The sequence below is a fragment of the Hippocampus guttulatus genome, chromosome 4, assembly GCF_054856545.1.
Source record: "Hippocampus guttulatus isolate MCC_2025c chromosome 4, RoL_Hgut_1.0, whole genome shotgun sequence".
NCBI lineage: Eukaryota > Metazoa > Chordata > Actinopteri > Syngnathiformes > Syngnathidae > Hippocampus > Hippocampus guttulatus.
Window position 1 is genome coordinate 25786087 of NC_141264.1, and position 14970 is coordinate 25801056.

Consider the following 14970-nt stretch of genomic DNA (forward strand, 5'->3'; position numbering starts at 1 on the left):
ACGAAAAACTTTTCTAATTACCTATATTCATTGGAGGAAATATACAAACTAGGATTTTCCAAATATTTTTAAAATCGTATCAAACTCATCTTACTTAAAAATGACAAAGTCGCCGTCACTTCCGCTAACAACCCAGGTTAAACTTAGCGTCTCCTCCTCAACAAGTCCCTTTATGTTATGTCAACACTATTGTGAATACATATTACAACAGCAACATACTCATAAACTGAATGGGATAAACCTCTTAACTCATTCAGTACCAGACAATTCTGGGCCAAGTCTGAAAAGACGTTTAAAAACGTCTTTGGGAGTGAATGAGTTAACAATAAGGCAACTGTCATAAACGGTTTGGAAATTGGTAATGAACTACTTCATGAATACTAAAAAATGTAATGCATTGCTACAAATCAAGAGATGAGATCTGAGCATGGCAGCCGTTTTATTTGCCCACCTGTGAGCAAATCCCTCATTTTGAAGAGTTGATAGCCGCTTACAAAGCGCCTCTATAATCAATGACTAAACTGCTTATAAAATCTTCATGAGCTGCAGTCTAATAAAGAAAAAAAATACATGAACAAATGTTCACGATTGCTCCTCTTTGATCCCACTTCAAAAGCGTTGAACAACAGGCTCGAATTTGTAGTTCAGATAACCCAAGCGCTGTCCAGCAATATGAAAACTCATTTCAGATGGAAATGCCCATTATTTAAAATAAAGAGTCAAAAATGAGAACGCTTTAGTCAGGAGATTAAATTATTAAATGATTAACTTCATGTTTCACCACAACATAGTGGGCAGGGTGGCTTAGGTTTTTTTTTTTTTTTTTTTTTGGGCGGCACATATGAAGATTAAACAGCTTTGAATTTCAAATGAAAGCCAAAACAGTTGCCTATCTATTCCAGCAGGAGGATTTAGCATGATTAACATGAAGCTGGCGAGCACACAAAGGCCCGAGGCAACACACGCACACGCACACACGCACACGCACACTTCCACGCTTACATTGTATTCATAAAGCACCTGCACTCCTACATTGTGTTTATAATTACAAAAACAAAATTACAATCAGGACTCTCGGCAGAGCGCGGACCTCTGAGCAAGACTGCTGTCTGGTCAAAAAGCTTCCATGCATCTCCAATTTTGGCCCGTCTGGACCGAAGAATTTCGGTCATCGCATCGCCAATCGATGAATAGAACTGCCACCAATCCACACACGCTAAGCGTGAAGCGGCTTAAAACAAAACGGTTCAGTACGACGGTTCTGGTTCGGTTCGCGTGTGTCGCGCACGCGGCGCAAATCGTTATCGCGTGTTTTTTTCGTGAGGTGCAGCAAGCGTACAGGAGCGCTAAAGCTAGCGCAAGTAGCGCTCGTGCTAACCATCGTTCGGCTAACAGCTATCGTCAACGGTGTTCCTTTTTGCACCATTTCATAGCTTGCTTTTGCACAATGAGTTTGGAAAACATTCTCTGTGCCCGCCAGGAATTGAAAAAGGCTGCCGACTGGCACCGGGTGCCCGTTTCGAGTGGCAGAACTGATAGCGAGGGCACCCAGAAATCAACATTTGGTGTGCTAATCTACCCATTTCACAGAAGCAGCATTTCATGGGAATTACAAAACAATACAGTACGATCATTTATCGCGACGGTTTCTGTTGGGGATTTTTTTCCCCCTTTTTTTATCATGACAGGCTTAAGTGTGCCTGTGGCGTCTTGCATTGCGCGTTAGCATTGAGCAAGCAGACTTGTAAATGATGTGTTTTGGGTAAATACGCAACTTGTTTGAACTTCAACTGGGAATGGCAGCAAACAGCTCGAAGCAAGCACTCAACCTCTTTTAGGAAGAATCGCTCCCTAGCTGCTGCTTGTCGTGAAGTTGGCTGCCACTATTTAGCGCTTGTAGCTCGATACAACTGCAGCAACCGGGGGGTTGTTTTTCTCTGTTTTCCTGCTGGGGGTCAAAAGCAGGGGATGTCGTTAATATTTGTCAACTGCAGGCATGTGACTTGGAGCCTTTTCTGTGACTAAGTGCGATATAAATAAATTTGACGTGACATGTGAAAATGGCAGGAAAGTCACATGTCTCAAATATTTTCCCCTAGACGTGGGGTGGCCAGAGGGTGATTATGGCCTCCCCTGGCCGCCACGTAGCTCCGCCCCTGTCTATTCAGAGGGCCGTGGGGGTGTAACCTCTGCTATAAATGAGGGAGTGCCTGCCGTATCTTTGTAATCTGTCTACAACCTTTCCTTAATTCGCTCCTCTTCGGATGTTTGTTGCAGCTGTCATGAGGCGGAGGCTGCCACTTAGCCAGAGGCAAAAAAAAAAAAAAAATAATAAATAAAAATGCAGAATGTCACAAACAGAATGACCCGTTTGTTTTCTGCCCCGGCTTAAAATAAATCTACAAAGGGTCGAATTCCAGGCCGTTCAACAGATGAACCAACGAGCGCGTTGCCGAAAGCGCCAGTCGTCGCTCGACTGGAAGACCACTTGGGTAGATTGAGTTAGCGCAACGGGCCCAGATGGCCTCTTTGCAGCTGGTGTTTGTAATCGCATCGGCTTCTGATGGCGGCGACGCCACATGAAGGCGCTCCGATCGAATCGGGCCCATTTGGAGCATCGGCCCACTTCCACTCGAGTCTGTTCCATCCTTACACCACGGTACACGCCCGTGCAATGGGAACACGTAGAATGTAGCATAAAATATTCAAGTTATAAGTCCTTTGGGGCCGGGGGGGGGGGGGGGCACAAAGATGAAAGCTATTTTTTTTCCTTCCTCTACTCTCAGAAAATCGGAGCCCAATTCCAGGCCTCCCAGCTGTGTTTTGCAGCAAGCATCGTATTTTGGAACCTTTTTTGCAATGGCAGGTTTAGAATTACCGGTGCTAAAAAGAACAACGGTGAACGCGTGAGGGGTCTTTTAACTTCAAACGAGGACAAGAGGAAAACTGAATGCGTATAATAAATACATAAATAAATAAATAAATAACCATGAAGGAAAAAATAATTTGGCATATTGAATGATCCCCGCCACAATGTTTTCAAGTACAGCGTCAGTTCTTCTTTTATTCTATCGATCTTTTATTTTGGCCTTGAGCGCAACTTGACTCTTTTGGCTCCCGCCATGTGTCCATTGAGCCCATGTTTAACATCTTGGCTAATCTTCTGACAAGCTAAATCAATTCTATTCAGTCTGGCCACACAACAACCTATAAATAGAACACAATCACTCTTTTATAAGTCCCAAACTTGGGAAAATTCCCGTGAAACAAGATCAACAATAACACGGAACCGGAAAAAAATAAATAAATAATCTAAAAATATACATGACTACTGAGCAGAAAGAAATGAGCAGTCTATGTGCCAACTGTATGAATGTTAAATACAAGTTTAACATCTATGTTGAGAAAAAAAATTATAAAATGATATATTTATCTTTTTTTTTTCTTCAGGTGGTTTTTGCTGAAACTATGATGGCAAACACACCTCAGAAAAATAAACAAATACCCATACACAGTTTTCCAACAAATGCAGATAAGTCTAGCGAACAGAAGCAGAGCAAAGGGACTGCTGAGTATTCAGAAGCAACGCGGAATTTGCAACATTTGTGCTTGATGGATGAGCTTATTACCTCTTTTTGTAATTGCACATTTAAAAAAAATACAATTTAAAACTGATATCTATTAGGGTTATAGCAGGGGTCGCCAACCTTTTTTGCCCCACGGACCGGTTTATGTCAGAAAATATTTTCAGGGACCGGCATTTAAAGTGTGGCGGATTAATACAACAAAATAATATGGCATGAGCTGCATGAAAACGGTGGTGTTTTCGAAATATCATGATAAACACAAGGAGCGTCTAATCCGGCCGCAACACTCTCGCATTGTTTAATGTCTACAAAATACGATACAACGCAAATTCAAAGTGCATGAAAATGACGACTCACCACAGCCCCGAGCTTGATTTTCTGCAACCAGACGGTCCCATCTCGGGTTAATAGACACCTCAAGTGTGTGGTTTATGTCCAGTCGATTTCGTAATTTTGTTTTAGTCGCCGTTGCTGCAGAAAACCCCCACCTCACACAGGTAGGAAATATCAACAGTTCTATCGTGGCGATCTCAGAGTATTCAGCCAGAACTTTAATCCGGTTGTCTCGAAAGTACTTTTAAGGCCGCTGTCATTTGCGATCTCCAGCAGGTTTTTTTGGACTCCTTTTGCGAGCTCAAGCGTTTTGTTTTTAGCGTAATTGGTCACGTGACGGAGAAGCGTGGCTTGACGTTAGTCAAGCGTGACACAGACGGATGTAACGGAGAATCCGGTAATATTTCAAAATAAAACAACTTTCCTATTGCGAAATAATTAAAACGGAATTAAGGCAAGTTATTTCTGTGCGGCCCGGTATCAAATGCCCTCCGGACCGGTCCGTGGACCGGCGGTTGGGGACCCGTGGGTTATAGTATTAACACTTCAATACAAACAAGTCATGCTACCAAAGTAGCAGCTGTGGCTAAAGTCGGCTTGTTTTTCAAGTGCATGTCAACTTGGTCTTGGGAAGGGGGGGTGAACAGTATTGAAATCTCGCTAGTTTTAAAATGACAAAAGCCTCTTTCAATAGTGACGCTTGAGTACGTAGCATGTAAGTGCTAGCATACCCGGTGCTAGCGTTAGCTTAAAAGCTGGGGTCTAACCGCGTTCTCATTTGTCGTCGAGACGAAAACAAAGGCGCGTTGCATCAGAGCTGGTGTAAATGTGTTCTCACAGAGCAAATTTTTAAAGGTTGCGACTTTGGGACATTGCGACATACTGGATCTATCAGGGCTGTGTACGGGCCAACAGCGAGAGTCCACCGCGACCGGCTGTCTGCAGCTCAAACTGCAAAGTGTCCTCGGCTTTCCCGAGACAGGAAAGCAGGAATGCTCCCGAGAAGGACAGAATGTGAGGACGATAATCCAGCAAACAGATGTTTGGGAGATCATGGAAGAATGCTGGCTTGCCCAGAGGACACGGATTACCGGCGCGGAAGCGCTAACAGGAACTCGGAGGGGCGCGCATCCATGACAGCGAGTCAACACATAGCAATGTCAAGTCCATGTAAACGCTGAATTATCACAGCCTACAGTCCCAAATATCCAGAAAGTGCAAAGTCAACCGTATATTCAGAAGGATGGTGCAGTCAAAAGGTAAAGAGCTGAAGGGACCCAAACAGCCACAAAGACACCCTGTTGCACGGTTCAGCCGCTCACAGTTTTAGCTGTAACGGGTGTGCCCCCCCCCCCAAAAAAAATCTATCTCAGAAGTCACCAACCTTATCGAAAATGAAAGCAACATTTTCAAATGATCATGTCAGCGGCATTCCTAGAAAATCCCAGTGGCCCCTTCCCGGTGAGCTATTTTTAGAACAAGTCCGCGACGACTCATGCGCTACTTTGTTTTAATGATTATGTTTTGTTATTTTGTGTCGTCGATGCCGTTGAGTTACTGCTCTCCATTTGCCGATGCGCATTTCAGTTTGGTCCAAGTCTGATAAAACGCATACGATGCCATTTTTTTAGAAAAAGCATACATTTATCGCGGGTCTTTGCGATACGCATATCGCACGGGCTGACGAGAGAAAAAAAAAAAAAAGTTGTTCTTTTCGTGGCAAAAAACAAGTGTTGAGAACGTACTGAACCATGTCGGTCGAGAGCAGAGGGATACGGCGCCAACGATATCGTAAGAGCTGAGGGAACTCGACAAGCTGAAAGACGAGAGGAAAAAAAAAAAAAAAGGGAGCAGAGGTGCCATAACGGACGGTGGCTGCAGAGATGCTTTTCCTTTTGTCTCTCTCGGGTGAGCGGGTTCAACTCTCGTGCTGCTGTAACAGTACACCGAGCGCCAGACTGACAAGTTGACGGTGAGGAAGCCGTCTTCCAACCGGGGCTATTTGGGGCCGCCTACACCTTGTGGAGTCTCAAACACACCCAAGGCAACAAAGTCTTTGAAAAAGACGTCGAAGAGAGGAGGGCCCCGGCACGACCTGGAACCATTCATCAGCCGCAGAAGACAGGTCGCGTCCCTGGGGGGGGGGCACCGAGGACATCTGGATGGGAAGCATCTGGTGGGGGCGGGGGGGGCGCAACGACCCCGCAAACAGGCTGTCATCTGGACCTGTCTAGCGTCACGCAATTTGGCTCGGCAGCCGATTGGAGGAGAACCAGGAAAAAAAATAATAATTGGCCTTGCTTTTTCGATTGTTGGTAAACAACAGCTCATGAAACATGCAATCGGAAACGAGAGCGTGCCTGTGTAATTTGGTCCCGTTCCTCAATCAGACCATCGGAATCTACTATCGGCCCTCGCGTCTAATCAACATTTTTCATAATTAATCACCGGGTAAAAAAGGTCAAAGGAATCGACTTGATGAGAGGTGTCGTCATTTGGATTTTCTGGCAAGAGCCGAAAGAGCGAAGCAGCTGCTGCTGCGTTCACGTTTTCCAGATGACCAAGCGGCGGGGCTGTGAGGCAACACGCGCAGCTGCATGTGGACAGCGCCTCCGCATGCATCCTGACAGGATGCGGCATCCCGGACCACTACATAAGGAATTTAAGAAAACAAACACAAAAAAAAAAAAAAAAAGGAGGTGGTCTCGAGTTCACTGGGTCACGTGTGTCCAGCTGCAAATGACACAAATCAAAAGTTGTTTCGAGGCGAAATCTCGCCTCACCAAACATTCCCCAATAAAATTTCATGATCCATAATCCATTCCTGATTTGTTAATCCGGACCGGATTAGGCAACGTTTCATGATTTTCACCCCCCCCCCCCCACCCCACCCCCACTCCATCAATTCAGAGATCGGGCAAACTGGGTTTCTAGGTCATATGACATGTAGCCTCTTGTATGAATGTCATCGGTGCTAAATATAGCACGCGGGACGTTTCATGCCTCTGCTCACGAGCCGCGGCATTCCTCGGCCAAAAGGAATAACCTGCCGCCTTCTCTTCGGATTTCATCAGGGCTTTTGTCACCTCCGCGTCTAATTTAAAACGCATGATCGGGAAGTGAGAGCGCGGCAGCTGCGCGGCGGCAGCGGACCGCTGGGAATTCCCGACTCAATCAAAGCCGGTGGCCGTTTTTGTTTGCTTTTGGTTTTTTTGTTGTTGTGTTTTTTTTTGGAAGAGAAGACACAATTCACAAATGTCATTTTAAAACGACATGGCAGCTGAACAGAAAGATGTGCTTTGGAAGCATTTCCTCGCCACGTTCAAGCATTCCAACAGCCCCCCCCCCCCCCCCCCCCTGGGGCAAGTCATTTCTTTCAACCCAACCATGACCAAAAAACAAGTTTGTTCATTTTGTTGTTTGTGTGTTTAACGGTTTGCACCGTTCAAGAAATGACTCAAAGTATATGCTGGGTTGTTTTTCCAAGCCACTCGCTGGGTAGCAGATTTGGGCTACTTTTACCCAAGGTTGCGTTCGGGATTTTAAGGCAGCAGATTTCAGTTTGAAGCCTGATTTGTGCGGGCCCAAGAGTTGAGGCCGTCCCATTTTGCTCACGTTTCTTGCGAAATGACGTTGAAGTCAATTGAATGTAACATGTTGATGGCGGCTGGATCGCTCGCTGGGGACCTCTTTTCCGATCGACTCTTCAAATGCTATCAAAGTGCTATTGAGATCAAGTAAGAAGCGCCACCGTACATCGGATCACAAAGCGGACCAAAAAAAGCCCCCAAATCATCCAGACGACGGCTCGCGTGTCTCTTAAAGGCATCAAACTTGAGCTTTTGCGTCTTACCTCCAGCACGGGCCCGGCTCCCAGGATGATCTGCTCCACGCCGCTGGCGAAGCCCTTCTGGCTGAGGGCGGTCAGGTGGTGGATGAGAAAGTTGGTGCTCTGCGTCTTCCCCGAGCCGCTCTCGCCCGAAATGACGATGCACTGGTTGCGGCGCCGCTGCAGCATGGCGTGGTAGGCCACGTCGGCCACGGCGTAGATGTGCGGCTCCAGCTTGCCCAGCGCGTGGTTGTCGTACAGTTTGACGTACTTTGGGTTGTAGATGGGCAGAAACTGGAAGGGGTTGACCACGATGAGGATGCTCCCGATATACGTGTAGATCTTCTCCTGGCGGAAACGCGCCCGCAGGCTCTCCAGAAGGGCGCGCTCCGTCAATTCGGGCAAGGCGCAGAGGTCCGTCGGGGGGTCGCTCCCCGCCGGCTGGGGGAGAAAACCCCGCTCCACCATGCGGCGGCGCTCCTCGGTCACCCGCAGCCACATCTGGAGGCTGCCGCCGTAGTGGATGGACCCGTCCAGGTTCTTTTCCCGCAGGAGGAAACGGTAGTCGTCACCGCTGCCCAGGCCGCCGCGGTTCTCCAGGGCGCTCCTGGGCCACAGCATCATGCGCTGCACGGGGCAGTCGCCGGGGTTGAGGATCCACTCCTCGCCGCCGAACTCCTTGACCTCGGCCAGCACGTAGCACTTGGTGCGGTCCAGGCGCAGCCGCTCAATGAGGCACTCGATGGCCTCGGCCGCCGTGGTGTTCTTGCGGGCCGTGACGGGGCAGTAGATGGTGCCCTCGGCCAGGGAGCCCGGGTACACGCGAAGGGTGAACTCCTGGTCCTCCAGGCGCCGCCGCATGCTGCCGCTGGCGGCGGCCATGTTGGCACTGCTGGCGTAGCTGCAGCTGCCATCTTGTACGCTCATGGTGGCGCAGCCGCTCCCATCAGCACTGCGCTCTCTCCGGGCACTCTGGCAGGAACTCAGGACATTCCAATCTGAAGGAGACAAAGGCATGTTGAAAATGGCACGCCGAGTCCCGCAAACTTTTGGGGGGTTAATTATCCCCCCCCCCCCCACGACACGTGTGAATGTTTGTCTTTTTGGTTTTTGTTTAACAACCCCCTTCAAACTCCTCTGAAAACGCAAATAAACATTCACTAGATGTTCTCGATCTGGCACATTTCAAGGGGGCCAGTGCCCCCTCGGGCCCTGCTCTAGCTGCGCCAGTGTCCCCAAATAACGGCACCATTTTTTCACTTTTTGTCTGGTGTCGATAAAATGGTTGGTTCAGTTGCAATTTTGCAAAACATAACGGCTGGCCTGTTAGCTCGCATTAGCTCAACAGCTCGCTAGCCATTTCAGCGTCTGTGATATTAATCCTGAGCGGCAGACAGTAGCCCGTCTCTCAGTGCTAATGCTAACCAAGTCTCAATTTCCACTCCCAGTGACGTATAACCACTGTGCATCATGGATATATGCGTGTGTGTGTGTGTGTGTGTATGTGTGTGATCAAAGTCCCGCCAAGTGCCAAGATGAACAGCTGCCACCATCCACACAAAAGTGACTGTAATGAGCTCAACAATGAACTAATTCACTGCTCACTTCCTTGATTATCGTGGCCACTGCTTGCTCTGGATCTCTCACACACACACACACACACACACACGCACACAGAGTTAATTGATGATCACATGGATGGTGGCTAATGTCGCCACAATGAACCACCACAATATGAACCAGCATGCTGCCCTGCTAAACAAACGCGCTTCACATTTCAGGTAAATGTGCTAAAGCTGAAGAAATACTTCCCAGGTGGAAATGGAAGCAAACATCAGAACCTGAAAACGCGTCATTTTCCACACTCGGCCCACCAGCCACCGAGGAAACAAACAGCCGGGTGTGCGTGGCCAACACAGAGGACGACTGTGACCCAAGACGAGACGGGGCGCGATTCCAAAACAAGATTGTGAGAGCGAGCGAGGGCCGCAACAACTCGCGCTTTATGTCCAACCAAAATGGAAGACGAACAGGATGACCCAAGGAACCAACAAGCTCTTCATTCACTTCAAATGTCAGCCTTGTAAATTAGTTATCTAAAAAAATGTTCCAGCCGGGCACCAAATTGACATGCTCACTTAGCCTCATTGCGCAAACCCCTTTTGCAAATGTCATACTTAGCTTAATAATTCTACGGAATTAGAACGCTTTGAACGCTAGCATAACAACAGTTGCTAAGCTCGAGTTCATGACCCCAAAATACTGGCCTGACTGGTCAATTGCCACTCATTTGTGGTGTCGAATTCGTAAGATAAGCACCATGCCTGAGAGGCGGCCATCTTGGCTGGGCCGAATTTCCCCATTAAAGGCAACGTGTGGACATTGAGAACTAATTAACAGATCATTTTGCAACTGATTTTGGGGTGGGGGGGCCCCACCCCCCCCCCCACCCCTCCAAAAAAATATTTTTAGCAGTGAAAGATTACTCCCAGTTCATTTGTACGAACTGAGCTTTGGGTTTTCTTACTGTCCACGGCACTGATGACTTTGCCCCTCCTAGCTTAGCGTCGTGGTGGGCACGCATCTCAAAAGGGATGTGTCATATCTGTGCTAGTGATGTCACGCGTAACAATAACGTTCTGAGGAGCCCAGCACATTGGTGGCATGTCACCGGAAAGTTGAGATGAGTCCGTTTATTGATTATGCCACAGCAAACTTGTGAAGTGGCGGTCACGGTGACTCATTTTGCTACGCTGGGTCATGATTGATTGAAAAATAAATAAACAAATAAATAAATAATAAATGCGATCACTGTAGTCCTGGTTGAAGGTTTCTGGAAAGCAGTCCTGGTTTCTGGAAAGCGAGGCCTCGAAAAAGTGCAGATGCCTTTTATGAAATCAAGGATATTGCAGATTACCAGACGATAAAGCAAAAAGCCCTACTTTGAGTAATGGTTCATTTTTAAGGGATTGGGGGGGGGGGCTGGGGGGGTCATAAGCCATAAGTCCCACTGTATTGACGCTAATGCTTGCTAAAATCCACTTGACGACCACAAAGCACACGCCCGCACAGTGAAAGGGATTCATTTTGTGGATTTGTCATAGGTTTCCACTTTTCCTTTTAGGAATGATTTGTATGCTTTTTTTGGTGCGGATACGACGAGATCTTTTCTTTTCGGTGGATTCACTTTTGAACTGGCTTCCGTTTGCAAGAGTTTTTCAAGTTACAAGGTGTCGCTTCATTGATTTGGGTATTTTTGTTGCCGACGAAAGTTTGATTTGCGGGTGGGCTTCAGATACATCGACACGCAAGTGAAGCGGCAAAAAAAACGTTTTTGTAAAAAAGGAGAGCCACAGTCGCCCGTGCGCTTTCGGCCGATGACGGAACGCGACGAGCACACAAATACAAAATGAATGATGAATAATGTAGGAAACGCTGCCAGTGAATTTAAAAAGTACGACGGGTGGGTAAAAGTGCTTGAAACGGGGGGGGGGGGGGGGACCCGAAAGTGACTCCTTACTTTTTGCCTTTAAACTGGAAGTTCATTTGAAAAACAAACCAGTTTTGCTCTCAATTGCTCTTCTCCTCCTCTTCCGCTCCCCCTCCCTCATTCTTGCTCTCCGGCCTGCACTCAGTTCTCGCTAGTGTAACAGCAATAAACACCAAACCTCAGCATTCCTCAACACACACGCGTGCACACACACACACACACACACACTCACGCACACACACTTATAAACATACATGCACTGCACTACAAATGTTTTGACGCAGGAAGTGTGTTTTCCTGCCTGAGCCCAAACTCAGACTGGTACTATAAACTCGAAGAAGTGTATCATTGCGGGATTTATGCTTTGGCGCGCGCGCGCGCGCGCGCGCACACACACACACACACACACGCACACAGACACACACATACACATGCATACTGACACAAGCCCACATTCACTTGTTCACATCCAGTCCGACAGTAGACGGAAAGGTGTGACTGTGCAAAATCTGAATTATTATCAATATTCATTGCAGGCGGCCTGGTGGTCGAGTGGTTAGCGCGTGGACCTCACAGCACAGAGGTCGTAGGTTGGATGCCGGCTCCGGCCTTCTTCCTGTGTGGACTTTGCATGTTCTCCCCGGGCCTGGGTGGGTTTTCTCCGGGTACTCCGGTTTCCTCCCGCATTCCAAAAACATGCGTGGCAGGCTGATTGAACACTCTAAGTTATCCCGAGGTGCGAGTGTGAGCGCGGATGGTTGTGCGTCTCTTTGTGCCCTATGATTGGCTGGCAACCGGTTCAGGGTGTCCCCCGCCTACTGTCCGAACACAGCTGGAAGAGGCTGCAGCACCGCCCGCGGCTCTTGTGAGGATTAAGCGGATCAGAAAATGGATGGATGGCTATTCATTGCAATTGTATAATGTTGCCTTTCGTGTCTATTTTGTCGCACGATCGCTTAGATTGAAACAGAATTAACAAGAATAAGTTTGGCACTGTAACAAATGCCCCCCCCCCACGCGTTTGGGCGGAATGAGGCAGAAAAAGGCTTTGAATGACAAATCGAATGCAATGAATGCATGACGACACACTGACAGAACTATCGATTCATCATGAGTGCTGTGTGTGTGTGTGTGTGTGTGTGTGTGTGTCTAAATTCCATCGGGAAGTGATTCCGCACAGACGCAAACATGCACGCGGAGATGCAGGGCAGAGTCGTTCGCAGGAGCACTCTCGCGCGTCAGTATTTCGCATCATGCACTGCTGGGTTGAGACGCCACTAGAGCAAATATTTCATCAAAGGTCATAAACTGGACGCACGCGCACTCATGCCGAAGGAGCCGCGTATGGCAATTGAATTGCGGCGTCGCGCTGTGGGATGACATCATCCCTAAATTGCCGTTATTGATTCAAAAACCCCCTCCCCACCCCTCACCCTGAAAAAGGGGCCACTAAGGGAGCATCTGGCAGCATCTGTTGCCATGGTTACCGCCGCACGCTTGCTGGAAATCGATCTGAGGCAGCGCACCTTCAAGAGCGACAATTTCAAAGGAGAACGAAATTGGGGCGGTCGGGGAGCATCTTGTCAGGCGTGCATTTCGCCGTGTTTTTGGATGAACACACATTTGATATTTTTTGGGCAGCGCCTTTTAAAATTAGGACATATTTGACGCGTGTAAATTGTATTATTTATACTGTATCAATGCACTGTTGATTCCATCATTGGTGTATAAAAAAAAGGAATACAACACATTTCCATGCACTTGCATGTTCAATGCTTTGGGGTCAGGAGTGATTTTGTGATCTTGAGTCAAAATGTCTCAGTAGTGAGGCACCAACTCATGAAAATGCGTTCAAAATGCCGCCAAGGATGCTGGAGGATGCCGGTACAGACGGCAAGCAACATGGCACCGGGGGGGGGGGGGGGGGGTCTTAACGCGGCCCTAAGCGCTCAATCATTTTCATTGATTTTCCGGTGACCGGTTCAGCTGCCGGTTGGCCTGGCAGCCGCGTGCCTTCTGTGGGGACGGGAATCAATAAGAGCGCATTAAAACAATCGATGACGAGATGAGATTAAATTTGGGGAACACTGCGGCTCATCATATTGGTTTTTTTTTTTTAACCCCTAACCGCAAAGCTTACTGCGAAAAAAAAAACAGTCAAGATGTTCAAATTGCAGAGTGTACATGCAATGTTAAAAGTTGTACGAGAAGGTGGCTACATCAGTGTCTGTGCACGCCATAAACGAGTCTTTAGAAAAGTAGTATATTAACGAATTTGAGATAAATGACCTGTCAATAAAATAAGCATGTTAACACATGTTGCAAATGTTAGCAAGAAAGCAAGACTCATTAGCCTCGGATATAAAATCGTCAAGCTTCTGTTTTGGTCGTTTTTGTACTCGCGAGCTTTCTGTGCGCTAGCATGCCAATGTTAGCATGACAGCAAGACTCATTAGCCCCGGATATAAAATCGTCAAGCTTCTGTTTTGGTCGTTTTTGTACTCGCGAGCTTTCTGTGCGCTAGCATGCCAATGTTAGCATGACAGCAAGACTCATTAGCCCCGTATATAAAATCGTCAAGCTTCTGTTTTGGTCGTTTTTGTACTCGCGAGCTTTCTGTGCGCTAGCATGCCAATGTTAGCATGACAGCAAGACTCATTAGCCCCGTATATAAAATCGTCAAGCTTCTGTTTTGGTCGTTTTTGTACTCGCGAGCTTTCTGTGCGCTAGCATGCCAATGTTAGCATGACAGCAAGACTCATTAGCCCCGTATATAAAATCGTCAAGCTTCTGTTTTGGTCGTTTTTGTACTCGCGAGCTTTCTGTGCGCTATCATGCCAATGTTAGCATGACAGCAAGACTCATTAGCCCCGGATATAAAATCGTCAAGCTTCTGTTTTAGTCGTTTTCGTACTTAGGTTGTGAGCTTTCCGTGTGCTAGCATACCAACGGTTAGCATGAAAGCAAGTCTCATTAGCCTCAGAGATAAATTCGTCACGCTTCTATCATTGTGTTTTTGGTACTCAGGTTGCTATCTTTTTGTGTAACAATAAACATAGCTCAACTTTGAGCAAATTTGCCATAAATGCCATGTTAGCAAAGGATAGTTGTCTCACGGATGCCGAGAACAGAAGTCAGCCTGCTGGAGGTCACACTTAGCGAAACCGCTGAATTCACCCCAACAGCCACGGCGACGTCCTCGCACTTTCAATTAGAAATAGTTTTACAACACGACTTGGCTTGAGGAGTCACGCGAGAAAATATGTTTGATACGTCCAAGTCATTCACTGACAGACCAGAGGAATCCGCAAGCCCGTGTTTAGCCGGGGCTGTTGTCCGGGCCGAACTTGACTTTCTCTCATTCTATCGTTTCATTCTTTCAACCAGCGGCAGACCATGGCATAGTTTCAACACCCCCCGCCCCAAAAAAAAACAAGTTTCTGATTAAAAAGCAGAGAAAATCAGCTAGAAAAAAGACATGTCAAGCAGAAAAAAAAACGCTTCTATTTTCTGCATTTGTGACATCTCAAACTGTAAAATAAGAAAAACGATAGCCAAGTAAAGTGTGAGTGACGCTGACTCATCACGTGGCCGGAGTTGAACCACAGTGGCTTTTTTTTTTTTTTTACCTCTGTCATTCACTGCATCATCTTTTCACATAATCACGACACAAACAATGTTTGCATCTCAGGTAAGAGATCGTCATTCACTTCCTGCCGCACGCAAGCCGT

At 47.3% G+C, this 14970-nt stretch overlaps 1 protein-coding gene across 10 annotated transcripts in view; it reads right to left on the bottom strand.

The window, feature by feature from the left end:
• LOC147206923 (unconventional myosin-IXAb-like) overlaps positions 1–14970 on the bottom strand; it is a 73907-nt gene that overhangs the window by 48740 nt on the left and 10197 nt on the right. For all 10 annotated transcript variants that reach the window (XM_086108380.1, XM_086108379.1, XM_086108382.1 and 7 more), the window contains exon 2: positions 7774–8747. In XM_086108380.1, the coding sequence (XP_085964506.1) occupies positions 7774–8676 (903 nt within the window). In that variant the 5' untranslated portion in view covers positions 8677–8747. The remainder of the gene's footprint in view (positions 1–7773; positions 8748–14970) is intronic.